The sequence below is a fragment of the Kryptolebias marmoratus genome, linkage group LG8, assembly GCF_001649575.2.
Source record: "Kryptolebias marmoratus isolate JLee-2015 linkage group LG8, ASM164957v2, whole genome shotgun sequence".
Lineage (NCBI taxonomy): Eukaryota > Metazoa > Chordata > Actinopteri > Cyprinodontiformes > Rivulidae > Kryptolebias > Kryptolebias marmoratus.
The window spans coordinates 13906530-13926477 of record NC_051437.1 but is presented as its reverse complement, the minus strand read 5'-3'; the positions used below and the strand labels follow the sequence as shown (position 1 = coordinate 13926477).

Genomic DNA, 19948 nt, shown 5'->3' with positions numbered 1-19948 from the left:
AATCATCAAAATTAAACGAAATAAACATTTGAAATATATGAGTTTGTATGTAATGTATGAATATAATATACAAGTTTCACTTTTTAAATGGAATTACTGAAATCAATCTACTTTTTCATGATATTCTAATTTTATGACCAGCACCTGTACATGTCCAAGCATGAAACCAACATGTGCACAATATTTGCATTTCAGAAAAGTAAAAACTAAGGGTTTACTTTCAGCCTAACTTGTGTCTTTTGATGCAAATAAAATAATAATCTGTCTGTGCAATTTAACATACAATTTAACCAGCGGATGAATGCTAGGCCCTTTATTTAGGTTTTAGGAGAAAACAAAAGTAGGAATTAAAGCTGATGTGTAAAAAGGAGTAAAAAGACTTTCTTTGGTGGCTCCCTTCGGGTGAGTTTTGACCAGTAAAGACAACCTGGACATGGCTGCATCAGACGGGCCACAGTAGGAGAAGTTCAGCTCTAAAAAGCAGAAGGAAGAAAACAGCAGTGAGACTTTCTTTGTGTTGCTGGATTTCATTATGCTTACACTGCATCTGTCAAAGAACCCGACAGCACCGAGTGCGAGGAGGAGAAAGGACGTGTTTTCAACCCTGGTGTGACTCTACACACTATATGTTCAGTTTCTGGCAGCAGGAATCTACTGAAGATGTTGATGCTGTTGGAAACTGACACCTGAATTTTTCACACACCTCTTTCTGTAGCTCATTAGGTTTTCTGCTGGCTTAACTGTACACGATGGGTCTATGATCGCATTTTTGAAGAGTGCATGAGTCTAAAGTTGATTGGAAGCTCAGGAAAACGTGGATCTTAAAGCAGAAATCAGTGACTGTGTAATATTATTTTTAGTACATCCTGAAAATTGTAAAACCTCCATCATGAAGTCATTTTTTTATGTTATGGAGGCACTGAATAACATAAATCTGAAGATGAAAATCGGAGCAGCTCTTTAGAAAAGAATTAGTGAATGTTGGTTTATTGGTACTATAACTGATCTCATTGTTGCAGCATCAGAATCTATTCTAATCAGTCATTTGGACACTAAAGAAAGGAAAACATGATTTCAAATTACTAGCAAAAATTCCACAATATTCAGTTAATTTTAAGTACCAATAAGCAAAAAAATAAATAAGTAAATTGTGACGTTTTATAGGGGAACACACGAATCCTGCCTCTCCAGAATGCGATATTTAAAGTACAGTAAGTGGGACTTGATGGCACAGGTGTAGAAATTATAAAACAAAAATATTTGTTTGCAAACGTAACACACGAAGAGCTCTGAGCAGCTTGCGGCGTCGAAAAGAGTTCACCGTGACTGTGTTTTAGCTCACGGAAAGCTGAATTAACTTTTAAATTAACAGCTAAAGCAGAACCCAGGAGAAAACTACGAGTCCGAGGTGTCAAAAAAAAATCCTGCTTCTGGTCTCCATGGCAACAGAGCTGTTGGTCTCATTACTGTTTCCACACTGTGTGCAATCAGGAGGATTTCCAGAGAGCACCGCTCATTGTCCAAATAACAAATGGCACCTTCATGCCCCCTGATAAATGACAGATGATAATCTACCCAGACAGCGCAGAAATAACACATTCGTCATACAGGTACACAAACACACGCTGCAGATGTGTGTGTGTGTGTGTGTGTGTGTGTGTGTGTGTGTGTGTGTGTGTGTCAGGTTTCTCTAACCATCGGCCTCATGTGGACAAGGGGCTTTGTTGTCTTGAGGAATTCACGTCCTAATAATAGTCTTTGACTTTGAGCGTATCAACAGAAGTTAAAAATTTACAAAATGTTTGTTCTGTTCGTCTTTAATACATCAAGTTTCATTTCAAAACTGAGAAAAAAGGACATTTTTCGTGAAACCTCAGTAACAGCTGCAAATCTGCCTGAGACATCAAACTGAGGCGGTTTTTATTTTTGCAGAAACATACTTTTTGGATAATTATAAATGAAAACAAACTTTTCCTCCTCACCAGGGAAGGGTTGGAATGAAAGAAAGAAACTCAAGAAAAGCTGATATTATTATCTCCATCTGATCAAATCTGCACAGAGTAAATATAAGAGCAGTGTAGCAATCACTCAGTAAACACACATCTTAGAATGTTTTCAGCTCATTGCCATGACAATTGATGCAACAAAACGTAGGTAAAAAAAGAAACAGAAAAGGAAAAACACGCCATTTTAAGTCTCAGCAGAACACGGTGACATCTTTAGCGAACGCATCACTTGTGTAAAAGTGACACTTTTTGCTTTTTGAACACAAGATGATGGGCAACAGGGACTGCAGAGGTTGTTTTTTTTAAGTCTGATAGTCACTTTTAGGTTTAACAAGCCGTGTCAATAATCTCAGGAAAGGATTTTTTATTTTTAACAGTCAGTGGAGCTTTTTTTCCACTGCGCAGTTTGCAGATTGTCTATTCCTTGAATTCTATTTAATGCTGATGTGTTTTCCTTCAAACAAATTTGGTTGGGTTCTGTTTAAACTTTTTCATATCTTCCAAGTTGTTCACCCTTGAAGTTAATTCTTTTTTTATATAATCTACGTTTCAAGAGAAAAATCCTTCTCTGTGGCCAGTCTCTGTACAGAAATGTTAAAAGGATTAATTCATTTAGAAGCCTGAGATGGTGAAACTTACTGTTCTTCCTGTTGGAAAAAAAAATACAGCTTGCTCATTAAAAAGATAGTCTGGTCAGTTTTGATGTGATCTTCTGTTCCTTCCTTGTGGTGAAGAGGTGAAGAAGAGAGTCCAGGCAGGATGGAGTGGATGGAGAAAGGTTTCAGGAGTGGCAGCAAAGGTCAAAGGAAAGGTTTATAAGACAGTGGTGAGAGCAGCTATGTTGTCTGGTTTGGAGACAGGGGGACAAAAAGACAGGAGACAGAACCGGAAGTGGCAGAGCTGAAGAGGTTCAGGTTCTCCTTGGGAGGGACGAGGATGGACAGGATTAGGAATGAGGACATCAGAGGTACAGCACAGGTTGGACGACTGGGAGATAAAGTTAGAGAGGCCAGACTGAGATGGTTTGGACATGTGCAGAGGAGGGACAGTGGGTATATTGGTAGAAGGAAAAAAGACAAAGAGGAGATATATGGATGTAGATAGAGAGGACATGGAGGTAGTTGGAGGGAGGACAGAGGACGCTGAAGAGACCATGTATATGCTGATGGTAAAGAGTCTGTGGAGGTGTCAGTCCACCAGGAGTTGAGTAAACATTTGGACCAACAATGATTTGACATCCTGACACATTTGCAGCTTCAGCAAAAAGAGGGGCCCTCATTTGGCTGGGTATAACTATTGATAACTATTTGACAGAACATTGCTTTAAAACTTGCCAGACTATCTCTTCAGGTTCTTATTATAGATTTTCCTATAATACTAGTTTTGAGCATTCAGTGATGAGAATAAGAAGTGAACACAAATCCTCCTGATTATATGGAGGACAACAACCGTATGAGGTCCTTCTTTGTGGGCCAGGGTACATCTGACTTTACAGGATAAAAGCCTGAACTCCACCTCTGAATGTGCTCTGTGTGATTCCCCAAAACTGTCCCGAGCACGTTGGCATTTACACTTCGAAGCGCCGACTCGTTATCGGATCACCAAAGACTCGTGTTAATGACAGATGTAAACCGGTCCTCGGTGTGTTGGAGATCAAGCGATTTATTTTGGTATCATGTCACTCACCGCTGATCTGTGAATCCGAGTTGATGAAGCTTTGATGTTCTGGTGCTTTTAAGCCAAAGTTCAGTGCACCTTCAAAATAAATCAAAATACCAACTCAGAGTACTGGGGTTTTTTTTTTTTTCTTTTCTTTTTTTCTTTTTGCCTCCTCAAAAATATGGAAATCCATCTCGTCACGGCTTTCTAGTCTGACTTGTATGTTCAAACTAGTAGAGCTTTAGCTTGAATCATAAAATGCCTCAAGGCCTTTTGGACTCTAGCACAGCCTTATGGTGCTTCTGTATACCTCACTTTTCTTTTCCTTGACAGGATCATAAACTCGAAATGGGCCTGCAAAGTCGAGCGGTCACGTTTTGCGAACCCAAATCCCATTTTCCTTCCTTCTCATCATGTATTTCATACCTCACTGGCTTCTGTATTAAAACCTAATGTCTTTTGCAATTCACATTTATTTTTATTTCACTGAACAAAAGTAGTCTCTGTTGCTATGGTGATTTTAATTATTTTCAAGTATTGGAAAACAGTCCCTTTAAGAAAAAAACTGTTGAGAAAGCTGCTGTACGGTAGTAAGTTAATCTTTCCTATCTACTGTGGGAGGTTAATATGTTGTGTTTGTACAACAAATTGACATCCTGTTTGGATACGTCTTGCTTATGTCACAGTCCCTGACTCCTCTTCCTGTCACATCTCTCCCAGCTGGAGGAGCTTCAGTGGCCAGATGGTGAGCAGGAGGTGCCCAACTCTGTGTGCAGTCTACCCTGCAAAACTGGGGAGCGGAAGAAGAAAGTAAAGGGCATGCCATGCTGCTGGCACTGCGAGCTGTGTGATGGGTACCAGTACCAGTACGATGAGACTTCCTGCAGATTATGTGCCTACGACAAGAGGCCCAACTCCAACAGAACCGCCTGCCAGCTCATCCCCATCATCAAGCTGGAGTGGCACTCACCTTGGGCAGTTATCCCCGTCTTCCTGGCCATGCTCGGGATCATCGCCACCATCTTCGTGATGGCAACGTTCGTGCGCTACAATGACACGCCTATAGTGCGGGCATCTGGCCGAGAGCTGAGCTACGTGCTGCTGACTGGCATCTTTCTTTGCTACATCATCACCTTCCTCATGATCGCCAAGCCCGACGTGGCCGTCTGTGCCTTCAGGAGGATCTTCCTGGGCCTGGGCATGTGCATCAGCTACGCCGCCCTGCTCACCAAGACCAACCGGATCTATCGGATCTTCGAGCAGGGCAAGCAGACGGTCACGGCCCCACGCTTCATCAGTCCCACCTCGCAGATCGCCATCACGTCCAGCCTAATCTCCGTGCAGCTGCTGGGGGTGCTGGTGTGGTTCGCCGTCGACCCGCCAAACACGATCATCGACTACGACGAGCAAAAGACCATCAACCCCATGCTGGCCCGCGGCGTGCTGAAGTGCGACATCACGGACCTCCAAATCATCTGCTCGCTGGGCTACAGCATCCTGCTGATGGTGACCTGCACAATCTACGCCATCAAGACCCGGGATGTACCAGAAGACTTCAATGAAGCCAAGCCCATTGGCTTCACCATGTACACCACTTGCATAGTATGGCTGGCCTTCATCCCAATTTTCTTTGGCACAGCCCAGTCAGCGGAGAAGGTGAGTCATTTCTTTCTCTAGTGCTTCCTCACTCTGTCACCACCCCACTCTTTGTCTGTCTCCCTCCTTCCTTTCACAAGTGTTCCTTTCAGTTCTACTGCCCTGGTTTTATCTTGTCCAAACATATGCACAAGCACAAATTGAAAGCACACACAATGTACGACGGGAACACAAACACGCGCGCGCACACACGTCTAGTGGCTTCGATATGTGATGAATCTCGATGGCTCTGACCAGAACCTGCTGCGGGTGCTTGACGGCAAGAAATAGGAATGTAAAGGTGGAGGAGGAGTTAAGGTGCCATTCGTGTCGCGTTCATGCACAGCACTCTACATGTTCCATGATTGCTTTTTCTCCGTAGAGAGCGGGCAAGTCGTCGGAGGGGGAGGCAGGGGATGACAAGGACCAGGAGGAGGCGGGATGGGTGGGGAAATTGGACGGAGGGGGTAAACATACTCCATCTCTTGACAGCCGCACTCAACGAAGCATTTGACATTGTGCGCTGCTGGAGTTGATTGAGAGAATGACATCCTGACCTTCGGTGTTAGTTGCTGCTTATCAGGCCAGCGCTGAGCAGAATACAGATGCATTCATCTGCCTGACTCGCGTGCTGCTCGGCAGGCCCGTGTGTGTACATGACGGAGCCGAAGGGGAAGTTTTCCACTGACAGAATATCAATGCTGACAGGAAAGTGTTACTCCTAACCTTTTGAGAGACGCGCCGCTCAATATCCTTCCTGCTAAGCTCCCGCATGAGATGGATCAGAAACTGATTTTCCTCATCTCAATTTGCAGCTGATTTCATAGATGAATTACACCCTCAGCAGCGATTAGGAGTTCATTATGTTACTTGCGGCAACTAGCGAAGCAGTAATGTGTTTATCTTTCCCCTTTTATGCGGTTAACTCTTTCTTCACACCGGATTTTGCCTTACACGACTTGTCTTGGTTCACACCACAGCTTCTTAGTGGAACGTCTTCTGGGGGTGCATCTCTGCCTAATCCCCCAGCCACCGCTAGTGAGAAGTGTCTCGGCATGTCTCAGTAGCAGCAAAAAAAAAAAAGTGTAGAAGCCGAGGCTGTTTGAGACCATCTTACTCAACATTTCAATCTTTTTATGGTTAAATATTCAACACGCCTTTTCACAGCCTGCCTCTGTTTAAGCAGAATTCACAGGCTCGTTCGACGCCAGAGCTTAAATAAAGAATTAGTGTAATTAGAGAGCAGATTAGATTGATGCTGTGTCCGTTTGTTCGTGTATATTTCAGCATTTCTGAACTATTAGAGGCTAAATGTAGCGCGTTTGACTGTAGCCTCATTTTGTAGGAAACTTGCCTGGGTTGTGTTCTCATGAGCAGATGTGGATCAACACCCACTCAGATGTGCGTAATCTCTCTCACACCTAATATCTTTTTTTTTTTTCTCCCTAACACTGAGGACAGTGAATACCAGCTGCCACCGATGTCCTAACCTTGTCTCGCAGCAGTAGTTGTAACCACGCCGAGTGTATTATTTCTTAAGCTCCACACTATTTAGATGTCCTTGTTTTTCCGCACCTGTGGCTCTCCCCCTCCCGCCCTCCTCTTCCTCTGGTTTTGCCCTTTCACACTCTGTATTGAGGGAAGTCATGTGAAAGCAGTGACAAGAGATCACGTAGCATCCCCCTCTGCCTCCCGTGCACCTGCAGCTGCTCCACTGGCTACTCTGCGTTTTCAAGTTTGTGACTGTGAGAGTCACCGGCCTCCACATTTAGTCAGCTCTGGACATCAGCTGGATCAGCCGTTTGAACAGACTTGGAAATCAAAACCACACAGTCAACATGCAGTTTTTCTAAATAGCTTTAAAAGCTACTTTTTTTTTCTGATGTTGATGGCTAATGCGTCCTTGAATTCAAAATTTGTCAGTGGCTGCCAGCTGCCACGTGTGTTTGTTTACGTACGGAAACAGTCGAAGCGACTGGAAATAGGTCAACAATGTCGACGTCCATGGAAGAGCCATTTGGGAGAGAGAAGTTTGACAAATTTGAAGTACTGGCACATATTTACTCTTAGATTTGTTGAGCAAAGTATGCAGATTAGCTTCTGGGGGATTCAGCCACGTGCTTTGTTTACATTGAGCGTGGACCTGCATTTTAGAAACTACTGGAGGAAACTCTTAGAACCTTCACCTTTTGACGTAGTTCAGGAGAATTTTTTTTTTTTTTTCACTGAAGCTTTCTGCCAATTATATATATAAAAAAAAATGCAACTTCTAATCTTCCCTTTTTTCTGCTAACAACGGCCCTTTAACCGGAGCTGGACTTGACACTTATTGAGGAGATGTGGAGTCTTTTAAATAGAATATGTGAAATTCCCCTATCGCTTCTTTAATGCATTAAACCTCGAGCAGCCTTGACTGCCAGCGAAAAGCCAGAACTGGCCCAGTGTAGTGTAGAGAAAGACAGGTTGTAGTTCGATTCGTAACCTGAGCCTGTGTTTATTTATTAAGGAACGGAAAGTGTGACATCGGTTTTTACAGAACTCGGAGCTGCAAAGCTAAAATTGCGATGACCCCACAGTTTTGTTGCTGCACCGACCGTCTTGGTAAAAACTGTAAGGCAGAGAAAAAGCAACACTTCCCTGAGTTGACAAAATGGTGAAAAAAAAAATTGCTAACCCCCTAATTACTCTGTAATTCATGCTGCGCATGAAGTTAATACAGGTCGGTTGCAAACCACTTAAATATGAGAAGAAAAATACTAAAAAAAAGGGTGAATTTTAAAATGTAAACTTTCAGATAGCACTTTAAAATGCAAATAATATCTGTATAAAATAATTATGTTAGAGGCCACATTTTGTATTCCATGTGAGAGACCCTTGAGGAAGAATGCAAATGCTATCCAGCCAGAGGGCATGTAGTTGGCTTCTTCTTTATTTGGGCCAAATTTGGTGCCAAATAAATTCATTATCAAGACTGTTGCTTTGGTTGTAATCCTCAGTGTTGCTAACCTGCATATTTCATTTCTTCGTACATTGTTAGATTGGAAGGGTTTGTGCTTCTACAGAGGCGTAAAGTCTCCTCTGCAATAATTACTGTTTTCTTCAAAGTAGTGCTTTTTAATAGCTATCAAGTCCTCCCAAAACCTGTCCTCTCTCTCCAATCTGGTTAAACACCATGTCTCCAAGCTGAGGTGACTCAGAGAGCTATCTACAACAACTTACATATTGTTTATCATTTTTCCTCAGAACCCCACTTCAAAAGAGCTGATCCTATCCTCTCCAATTAAGACCCTCCTAGAGGTTAATCTTTACGCAGCATTACGAAAGTTTCCCCTCAAGAGCACATCAAAAGTGATTTCCTCAGCTGGTTCTGGCTGTTAGACCACTCCAGCACATGCAGAGTGAGTTACATGTGTCACAACCCTCCGCTTCAACCCCGCTTGTGCTGAGTCAAACTGCAGGCAGAGCCGGTGACACAGAAAGCGCCGTCTCCTGTATGTAACAGAGCTTCGCAGCACAAAGCCACCTACAAGTATGCATGACTCGGAGCCAGTTAAGAAAAGTAGGCCACCCAAAACAACAAAAGACATCCAGGTAGCTGGGAGGGGACTGTAAATCCCCTGGATTCATTATGTAAGGCGTGCTCGAACGGGGCAGAGAGCATCCTAATTGTCACTTACTGAATCAAGTCCTTATCACTCGGCGCGGTTCTTGTTCCAAACCATACCCAATAAAATTACCTGTGCTGTGAGCCCATCCCAGGTGGGTATAATTATGAGAAACACCCTCCTCGGCTTTCTGTCGCGGTGGAAAGCGCGCGGCTTGTTGTGGTTGCGTGTCGGCGTTCGGTTTGTCAATGAGATGTAAAATTTAAAAGCGAGCATTTTCTGATTCCTCTGATGAGGATTTAAATAAATCATTACCGCGGCTATAAATAGAGAGTTGCTAAGCAGTTGTGAAAATGACTTCATGTAATTATTTATGTTAAAGCAAAAGGAATTAATTATGAATGCTCTGTGACAAGCTAAACATTCGAGTGGTAGCTGAGAGGGGCGCCGAATTTGGGTCAAGCTCACATAGAGGCACAATAAAAAAAAAATCAAACATCCTGTCTCTGTGATTAGAGACGGTGAGAAAAGGGATTGGATGTGGTGTGTTTACGTGTGTTTGTGCATATGTGTAGCAGCATTAACGGGGTTGAAAGCCCACATACCTACACATGCTTATGTGTGCGTGTGCGCGGGCGTGTGTGTGTGTGTGTGTGTGTGTGTGTGTATAATTGTGTAAGCAAAAACTTATTGTTAACCCGAATCATCTCCCCTGCATGATCACAAGCTCAGTTCTGACAGGGTCAGTGGGATTACAGATTCTAAGGTGTCAGAATCTCATTAAAAACTTCTTCCAGCTGTCTTTAGTTGCTTGCACCAAACTCCGTAGTGTTGCTATGGATACCAGACAGGTTACCGATCACCAAACAGGGAAAACAAAGCGCAGGGGAAAGATTATCCGTTTGAACCCACCTGAGCGCCTTGACTGGATACCCCAAAAATCTAGCCAGGAACGCCGCCACTTCACAGCTAAGACCTGACATTAACTTGGAGTGACAGAACAGGGTGCACTGTGATATTTATACGGTTATTAATGCATGGTGTAAGGGCCAGATCGCTGCCTCTGAAGCTGCTGCACAGCCAAAGCAGGAGGCGGTGAAAGGAGACTGGAGCGGTTTAGTGCATTGGCATGTAGATGTCAAGCATCTGAGTAGTTTTTTGGGTTTCTTTATTTTTATTTTTTTAGTATTTGAAGACCAAAGGATGCGAGTCTCACATGTAAATGAGACCGGTTTTGATCAAAATTACCATTAATGATATTTACAAAGAAAGCTTGTATGCAAATGGTGACATTTCTTCCTCTCACTGATTCGATGAGCGTCCCTCCTCTCCGCAGATACGCAGCGGTGGATAATGTGTTTACAGTTGTGTCCTCGCCCCCACGTCCACATTATCGCTGACTGACAGAGAGAGGCAGCGTACAGTATAAGTGATAGCTGACGCTTTCAAGTGCAGTAGATTAGTGAGGGAGCTCTTGAAACAATGATGCCCCTTCTCGACGCCATTCGTTCTCCTCCAGGACACTTAATGAAACAAGAGGCTCTCGCATGACTGCTGATTGACTGACTTCCCCGGCTCCCTGTGATATCACTACATTTTAATGAAGCCGATGTTTAGCATTCAGAATTCCAAATGCACTGCTCTCGGTTACGGGTTATCAATGCAAAAAAAAAGAAAGAAAAAAAAAGTGCCACGTAACCGCCGAGAAGGAACGCGGCGCGGGGAGCATTTCCTGTTACATAAGCGGCAGCCTTATAAATAATCTGTTCGTGATTGTGAGAAGCAAGCGCTTTCAACGGGCTGCTTCCATTGTAATCAAAGCAGCAGGAAAAACAAACTTTAACCTGCTGTTTGCCACAGACGCCGTTCTTCTCGGGTCACGCTGAGGCTTCTGTTGCACTGCTCAAAAAAAATATACATTAAAACGCACCCAGGAGCAGGAAGCGTTTGTAGGGGAAGAAATGAGCTGCGTAAGTAGTGACTTGAAACGTATAATACACAGGGAGAGGAAAAGGAGTGTGTCAGGGCTCTGATCCTTTCTGACAGTTCGTTTCATTCATCCAGTTAACTGTAGGCCTGGCAGAAAGGAGGCCATGTTGGGGCGTTTCGATGAAGTCATGACGATGATTCAGCTCCGCTCTTTAAAACACCTCAGCTGTGTTTGTCTGGAGTGTGTAGCTGCAGGTCAGGCTTTGACAAAAGCTGCTGGATTATTTTACTGAACGAACGAACAAACAAGTCTTCCCCTGCCAGCTGCGGAGCGTGCAAATGCCAGCTATGATCGGGTATCAAAAACCTGAGTCTTGTTATGAGAATTTTAAAAATAGTCATCAAAAAAAAAAAGCAAGTAGTACAAGACAGATACGTAACCTCTGATGGCACGTGTGATTGTAGGGCGTTTTGTTGCGAGACTAAAGAAAAGAACAAAAAAAATGCACTTTTTTTTCCACTGTGTATGCTCAGATTTAGTTATGGGGCAAATGCTATTATTAGACTTTGTCTCATCAGGCTGCTCAGGAGTGTACAGTACTTGTTTTTTATTATCGCCCTCCGCCACAAGACGGAGGCAGGCGATTATTATCATGTCTGGGTCTGCGTGTTCCCAAAATATCCTATGAACCGCTGGACAAAATGCAGTGAAACTTGTGGAAAGTAACCGCTTGATGTTCCAGCTACTCAACCTTTGGAGTCAACTGGAGTCAAGATGGCCGCCACCGTCAACTAACCTTAAAAAATACACAAGAAAATGGCAAAAAATTTAGTGGGGTATTAAATGAGTCGTCAAAACAGAAATATTGCACAAGATCTTTGTTTCAAACTTTGCCAGTAACTATATGGAGTCAGTCTGACTGTTAGCAAAATATCTCCACTTGAACCCCTTGATGGATTTTAACCAAACTTTCAAGAAAGAAAAAAAAACACTGAATGTATCTCTACAACTTATTAGTTATTGGAGCCAAGCTAATTCAAGATGGATGCCACAGTCAACTGACCTGAGAAACAAACCAACAAAAAAAAACTATGTAATTCAGTCTATTTTATAGATATTGAGCTAAAATTTGCTGTGGTAGTAGCTGTTAGTCATTCACGCGACATATATATTATATATATATGTCGCGTGAATGACTAACAGGATTATTATTATAATCTCACACAGTATTATATTGTGTGAGACTGCGCATGACATTATTTTTAAGGTTTGACCAAAACAGAAGAACTCTGTCATTTCTCAACATGAAATGATTTCTGTGTGAAACTCCAGCATGAAAGGCGGTGGGCGATACATATTCCTTCGAGGAATGCCAGGCCTGCAGAAAAGAAATGTTATCCCAAACACAAGAGAGACACATTTTTCATGTTGTGTGCTGCTGTGGTAGTCTGTGCTGAAATCCACTGTTCTGTGTCTGCGCTTCTTTTCCAGCTGTACATTCAGACAACCACTCTGACCATCTCCATGAACCTCAGTGCCTCGGTTGCACTGGGCATGCTCTACATGCCCAAGGTGTACATCATTATCTTCCACCCGGAGCTGAACGTCCAGAAGAGGAAGCGTAGCTTCAAGGCTGTGGTCACCGCTGCCACAATGTCATCCCGTCTGTCTCAGAAGCCCAGCGAGAGGCCCAACGGTGAGGCCAAGACAGAGCTGTGCGAGAACCCTCCTGCTGCTGCTGACCCTATGAGTGAGTATGACACTGTGAGGACACGTCACCAAGTACAAATACGCACACGTGTGCACCCTGAATGTCAGGCTTAAACTAGATCACAGCTCTCGAATGCAAAAAAAAAACAGCTTCTGGTCAAATGCTTCTTGAGTTAAAAATCCAAATCTGTTCTTTAGATACACCATCACTTATGGTTATCATCAGTATTAATAAGAAATGAACGGAATTAATAAAATAGTTTGAAAACATTTCTTATTGTATTGTCATTTACCACATGTTTAGTAAAGGTAGCATCTCACTGGGCTGCGACTGTTGGAGACTAGTTGGTAAACAGTGTAACAAATGTGTAAGAATTGTGGGATAATTGCAGAAAATGTACAAATTTTCCATCGCAGACTCACTGAATTCTGAATGTTTGTGACCAGAGAGCCGTGCAGCTGTGTTTTGAGTGGAAATCTTTTTTAAAAATCGTTGCTTGTTGTCATGCACAGCCAGCAAAACAGTCGATTCTTAGCCATGCACATTATACTTTTGCCCAATGCAGTTAATATTTGACGAATTGGGCCAGTTATTAATACTTATCAAATGTTTTCTGTGTCAGAATCCAGCTTTAGCGCTCTTGAGAAAGGTTTTAGACACCCGCAATGACCCTGTGGGCATTTGGAAAGAAAATCTGTTGCACAATTGTTTTGAATGCGCTTACATGGTGGCACGCCTCTGCTGCTCACACATGGACACGGAGAACCCCCGCAAATGTTTTAAGACACTTTGGAGACTTCCCTGTGAGCGCTGCCTTAAAAAACAACATGCATTCGCTGCAGAAAAGCCTTTAGTTGTGGTCCATTTTAACAGTCTGATAATAATTGTTCCAAGATTAGGAAATATTCATAACGTGTTTTAAAAGAAGAGCGGCTTGTAAATGACAAACAGATGAAATGTTACCAGGTAATCATGCCGTTTTTTAAAAGATATTAACACTTTATCAACACAGTAAAACTCTATAACTGAAGAAACCATAGAGGTAAAAACAGAGAGGGCGCGCTCGTCACGTGATCCTTATCAAAACAGGAAACAGTCAGCTTGTTGTCGTCTTGCCTGAGTCGTGTGCATGTTATAACTGCACTAATTTGGCTGTAGAATTAAAGTGCACATATCCTGATTTCCCTGAAGGTCCAGCCCCTTCCAGTCTGGATCCTACAACATGTCATTGTGTTGATTTTAATTGTCAGCCATGTTTGAGTTTTACACCAGCATTGTCACTATATTTTTCTAAAGACAGGATGTTCCAGGGCTGGATGTTGGCAACCCATCAGTCCAATGCACATTCTCAGAACTTCAGCTTCCCTGCTGACTTCTGGCTCTCCGCTGCCTCGCTCGGCTTTCATGGTGTTCATTTCATGTAGCTGACAGGATTTTACGCCAGTGTGTTGAATTTTAGGAACATCTAGTAGCTGAAGACCTACATCTCTTCAAAGACGGCATGTCTTCATGTGTTTGTTGACATTGCTGCCGTTTTGGCAGCCATTTTGGATCCTCCACGACATCACAAATTCTGATGAGACAATGATTGGGAGAGCGCTCTCTCTCTCTCTCTCTGTTTTTGACTCTGTGGGTAAAATCTATAAACACTGAATTTTAGTGGCTGTTTCTGTTTGATCCCGAATGAATGAATAAAGCCCGTCCAAAGGCCAGGAGTCATGAATCTGCAGCGGAATTTTCCTCAGAACACAAATCTGATTTGGTTTTTCTTCTTTCATGAATCTTTCATGTATATATAGTTTTTGTCTTTGTTTATTAGAAATTCAATTTGACTGATTTAATTTGGTGGCTGGAATTGCTTGTCACGCTGTCTGCAGGAGGCCGAGCTGTCTCGGATCCTGACAAAAGTCTCAACCTTTAGCTCAAAGTGCGTGACAGCGAGCCGCGCCGGGAAGGTGGGAAACTTGCGCCGAGGAGAGATGTTAAGAAGCAGAAGCTTTGTCGCTCCGAATATTTAGGGAGATAATCTGTCTGTGTTGCTGTGCGTTACTCGCACCCCCCTTCATCTGAAACAGTGAGCGTGATCCTGTTAGCTAAGATAATGCTGGGTATTAGTACGCGTGTATTCCCACGGTTAGGTTTGTTTTGGTTCAGAATCTTTAGTCTGTGTCGAGACGTTAGGCAGTGTTATACCTGCTGCTGATATCAGAGCTGGCTGATCGACAGATTACTGAGGGGGGTAAAAAAAAGAGAGATTTTAGACACTTTACTTTGGAAACTTATTGCTATCTTTAACTGTCAGGATGAAGACAGAGAAGATTGACAGCTCATGCAAATCGCACATCACAGCCTTCCCCCGCCCGCCTCCTCTCCCACAACTCCTCTAATCACGTTCTGCAATCATGGCGTCCACAGGTGCTCCGGCTCGTCAACCCCGCTCTGAGTTGTGCCTCGGAGCCAACAGATTCTTCCGGGGAATTTCTCCAAACACCCGACACGCGGAGAAAAACCGTCGTCGCGCTCGTGCACCGTGGGCGCAAAGAGCTCTGTTGCATGTCTGCGAGCGTGCGCAAAACTGTACGTGTGAGGTGCGCACGTTGCGATGGCGGACATATCCTTGCCTTTCACACATGTGGCTCGTTGGCTGAAAACATGCGTAGAATGGAGGGTAAAATCGGAACATCTGTTGCAGCTGCACATTAAAAATCCTCGACCTCTGGAGGGAAGTCCCCAAAGCGAGCGGTGTCATCTGCTTCCTGTGTCTCTCACCTTCTATCTCTCCCACATCTTCTCGCCCTATCCCTTCCGCCCCACTTTTTTTTAGCCTTTCCTTTTTAGCGACAGTGGAAGTGACATTTATTAATGGCGAATTCATGTGCATGACCGCCCTGAAACCTGAACTGTGGCTCCACCGTCCCCGGAGACTGTCCGTCAATTCCTGTAACCATCAGAGCGCCAACCACCTCCCTTTTCAGGGACCATCATCAGCCCTGCAGGAGATGACGCCGAGTGATTTATGAGATTTGGAGCGTTAGCAATTCTGCCAATTTACATTGGTTTTGATATGGTGTAATATCTTCATGATTACGCCTCTCAGACGGGAGCGTTTGCCCCGCAATTTTGCAGAATTGATTCAACGTCCAGTGCAATTTTTCTCAATGGCCGCGTGTGTGTGGGGATGCCTTCGTTCGCTTTCGATTGAATTTGTTTTAATAACGATGAAGACCACTGCAAGAGGAGCCAGAGCCACACATAAAGAGAAGGTGCAGAGTGAGATAACATAATCTGCTTTCAGTATGACAAATTAAAGAGGGAAGCAAAGGTAAATGAATCTGCCCCAGACTGGTAAACACGCACACACACGCACACACACACACGCACGCACACACACGCAAAAAAAAAAAAAAGCATATCTCTCTCAAAAATCTTCCTGAAGACTGTTACCAGCTCGGATCTGCTGTACACTTACTGATGTTTTATTCATCATACTTGCAAGCAGAGTCCACAAAATGCAGCTGTAAAGAAATGGTGCGATTTTAATTGCATAGCCCATGGGAGCTGGTTGCCATGGCAACATTAAAGCAGCAGAGTGAGAATTAAGAGCAACGTCTGGGATTAAGGAGACGCGCGTCGACCTTCTGCAGCACACCGACGTTGCATCACACACACACCTCCATAGTGCTGCCGGTTTGCTGACTACATTCATATTTTTCTCCCAGTCAGTTCAGTCACACACACACACACACACACACAGCAACACACACACACACATTATCCAAACATCACCCCGGTCCCAAGACCGATATTAACTCTAAAATTAACCTTTCCCATAAAACAATCCTTTTCACAAAGTCACTGCGAGCAAGAGTGACCCAGGTTTGCAAAATAAATAAAAAAAGCTTCACTCAGACGGTTTTGAGACTTAAATTGGTTCTCATAATGAAAGCTTTGCAGCAGGACACACAAACACAAACGCCAACTAGGCACTCGGCCACATTCTGATGCGTTTCCATGGTAATCTAGACTGGGATCACATTGCATGCCCTAGCATTTGTTTGGTGCCCACTTTTGTGGTGTTTGTGATTTATTTCGTTTTTTTTTTTTATCACTAGTTAACGTCTGAAAATAGAAAGTGAGGTTTTACGCGGGGGCCATGCGAGTTGAAATGATACACGAGTCCGGGAAATATTGCTTCTGATTGCACGCAGCTGGTGATAAAAATTCACAGCACAGCAGAACCACAGTTCGTTTTTTTTCCCTCCAAAGTAGATGATGTCTGTTTACCTCTGCAGGAGGCTTTCTTTTCCTGCTTTTACTTTGTTCGAGCAGAGATCAAAGTAAGTCTAACTTTTTCTTTTTCCTCTTTTTTTTTTTTATTTTTGCTTTGCTTCACAGGTCAAGCAACCAAGAAAACATATGTGAGTTACAACAACCTCAGGATCTGATGTTCTTGGAAACAACTGCTTTGTTCTTTTTTCCCTTTTTTTTCTTCTTTTTTTTCCTTTTTTGCCGTGTGTGATTGGAAAAGCGAGATCAGAGCGAGGAAGACAAGAGCGCAGGCATCCCAGCACCACCTGCAGCACCTATGCACTCCAGGACCGTGGGTTGCATCCAGCCCTTGTTGAGGCGTGACGCATGAGTCCCTAACAGACGCCACAGAGGAGCTCCGGGCCTGCGGGACTGGGCCGAGGCCTCAGAACCAAACTGCGGCTTGTAAGTTTCTGTTCGTGGCCCCACTTCGCCGGCCCTGACAGAGGCGAACTCGCCCGGCGGAGAAAAAAAAAAAATAGGGGGTCACCGGGGGATGAGGACAAACACAAAACCCGACAGCGGATTTGCTTCGAGATATTTTCTTTAAGAAATGTCATTAAAGCCATAATTCTCTTGGGGTGTCCATTACCTGATTTGTTGTTTTCGTATTGTTTCGGTGAGTTTATTTTGTTTGTTTCTTCTGTGCGTCGTTTCCTCTCAGAGTTGATTTTAAAAGAACCTTGAACAGCGAGCTCTGCCACACACAGTGTTTCCTTTCAAACAAATTAAACTCGGATCAATCCAAGACTAGATTTTTTTCCTCATTTTTGATTTTTTTTTCTTTTTTTTATGTTGGAGTGATGGGCATTGTGAGTATATATGTATATTTTTTGTAAATACCTGAGAGTATTTTCATGTTTTGAGAACACAAAATCGATATCTAGTGTTTGTTCGGTTTGGATTTGGATGGTAATGAAAAGCACCACAAAGTGTTCACTTTGCATGTGCCAATGTACGTCTGTTCTACTTGATGTAAACTCGACAACAACAAAAAAAAAAAAAAAAATGAGAGAAAAGAAAAGAAGAAAAATAAATTCAGAAACTGACGATGAGCTTCTGCATCCTTCTGCAGTTTGTTTTCCTTTTAGCAAGTGTGAACTTTGTTTAAAAAAAAAAAGGAATATGGCTTTAAAGTGTATCTGGAAGCATGTTTGTTTTATATAGTTTTTGTACCAGGGGGGGTCTGTTTGACCTCATGGAGGGGGTGGTGGGGGAACATTCACATCAGCAGCCATGCAAGTATGTTGTGATGTCTGTCAATTTATGAACATGTAATAAAAACATTTGTTATCGTTTATACAAGGAAACCGAGCGGCGCGCCGTGGTGATTTCGGTGACTCTGTCTGTCTGTTTCGTGTTTTCGCCGCAGAGCCGCCTGTGGGTTGGCACAATTAATGGGCTCCTAGGAGCTGATGGCTTACTGTCTCCACCCTTCACCGAGCATATTAGTGAGCTCACTGAGCAGCGGTGGAGCCTGGCGAGAGGAGAGGGCGTTCACCCCCCCTCTGCTCGCTTCCTGTCTCATCCTTTGTTTCTGTTTCTCGCGGCTGGCCCTCTCCAAGTTTCACCACCAATCACCTGCCAGAGTGATACAACACGTCGGGTCGATTTGTAATGCTCATGACCAAGCCATTACGCCCTGACTGCTCTTTATCCCCCCACCCCACCCCACAACTCCTTCCCTCCTGCCTACAAGCATCACTTTACTATTTTCAATATTGATCATCGTGTAAAAATATGAAGAGGCCACGCATGAGAGACCTCAGCTTCTCCAGAGAGTGAGCGTCTCCCCTCGAGGCTGGGCCAAGTGATGTATGGCGACTACTTTCCGGGTGTGTGTGTGTTTGCGTGGGTCAAAGAGAGAGAAGAATCGAGGAGGGAGGGGAATGGTGTTCTCCATCACACAGGTTTTCTGTTGTTTCTCTGTCCATTTGTTAGGCGTCTCTTTCGGCTCCTATGGGACCAGATGGTTCTTCACTTTTCATTCGTGCAGGCTGTCATTTTTTTTTCAATTTTATTTTTTTGGCCTCTTTTTGTTGCACACAGCCAAGAAAAATCCCACTTATACCCAATTAAGACTACCCTCTCCCCGGGCAAATTAATTGCCTGTGTCAGAGTCTGTGTGCGAGTAATAAGTGGGGGCTGAACTGAGTTTAGATTTGCAGCTCATCAAAAAAAAAAAGAAAAGACTAAACCGCTCAAGCGAAAGATCTTTTGCACCTTGGTACCGAAACAAAAAGCGAGAGAGGTCCTTGAAAGGATGGTTGAAAAGCAAGGCGGATACAGGAATGGTTTTCATCCCCCTAAAATAGTACGAAGCGTGGACTCCAGTCTCTCAAGGCTCCTACGTAATGGCCCACCTGCTCGGCGTGCACCTGCTCCGAAGGCAGCAGCTTCCTGTGAGAATCAAATGGGAAATACATCAAAGGAAGGAAACTAATCACAGACGACCGAGTGCGAGACAAACCGCGTCAGGAGAGTCGAGTTCTCGGCCGTAAATGGCTGACAATCACCCTGTTTGCACTGTGGCTCCGGGTTTACGCAAGTTATTTTATTTGATTCTGAACAAAAAAAAAATGTTTTCTAGACTCTAAGCGGGCTTGCCAAAAGTTCCGTCTCCTCTGAGCTTCTGAGTCACCCGGTTGTCAAAAGCTGTCTTCGCTGTCAGACGAATTACAAGACTTGCATGACCCAATTTGGATGACAAGGTGACACGGCCGCGCCGCGAAAAACGCACGTCTCAGTGAGCGTCTCATGTGACATGTAAAAGTCCCCGGCACCAAAAAAAAAGGGGCCCAGGCTTTTTTCTTCTGTCTTGGGTTTTTGTGTCACTTCGGTCCAGCTCCGCCTTTGAGGAAAGCCTTCTTTATCTTGTCAGGGCTCCTGATGCGCTCTTTCACAGACAATTTACTGATGCTGAGTCTAGATTAGCTCTGTTTCATGGCTCCTGGGCCTTGGGCTCTCCTATCTCTCCATAAATGTCCAATTATCCAACTGCAGCCGGAGTGAAACCTTATCTGCTTCCCGTCAGTGACCAAGTGAAGCCTGATATAACACAGGGTGCATAAAGACACTCTTCAGTCTTCTTATT

At 43.8% G+C, this 19948-nt stretch overlaps 1 protein-coding gene across 1 annotated transcript in view; it reads left to right on the top strand.

Annotated features, from left to right (window-relative positions):
• LOC108235264 (metabotropic glutamate receptor 7-like) overlaps positions 1–17899 on the top strand; it is an 88722-nt gene extending 70823 nt beyond the window's left edge. Inside the window, exons 8-10 of the mRNA XM_017415162.3 lie at positions 4386–5321; positions 12327–12585; positions 16942–17899. Coding sequence (XP_017270651.1) covers positions 4386–5321; positions 12327–12585; positions 16942–16991 — 1245 coding nt within the window. The 3' untranslated portion in view covers positions 16992–17899. The remainder of the gene's footprint in view (positions 1–4385; positions 5322–12326; positions 12586–16941) is intronic.
• The last annotated feature ends 2049 nt before the right edge of the window (positions 17900–19948 follow it).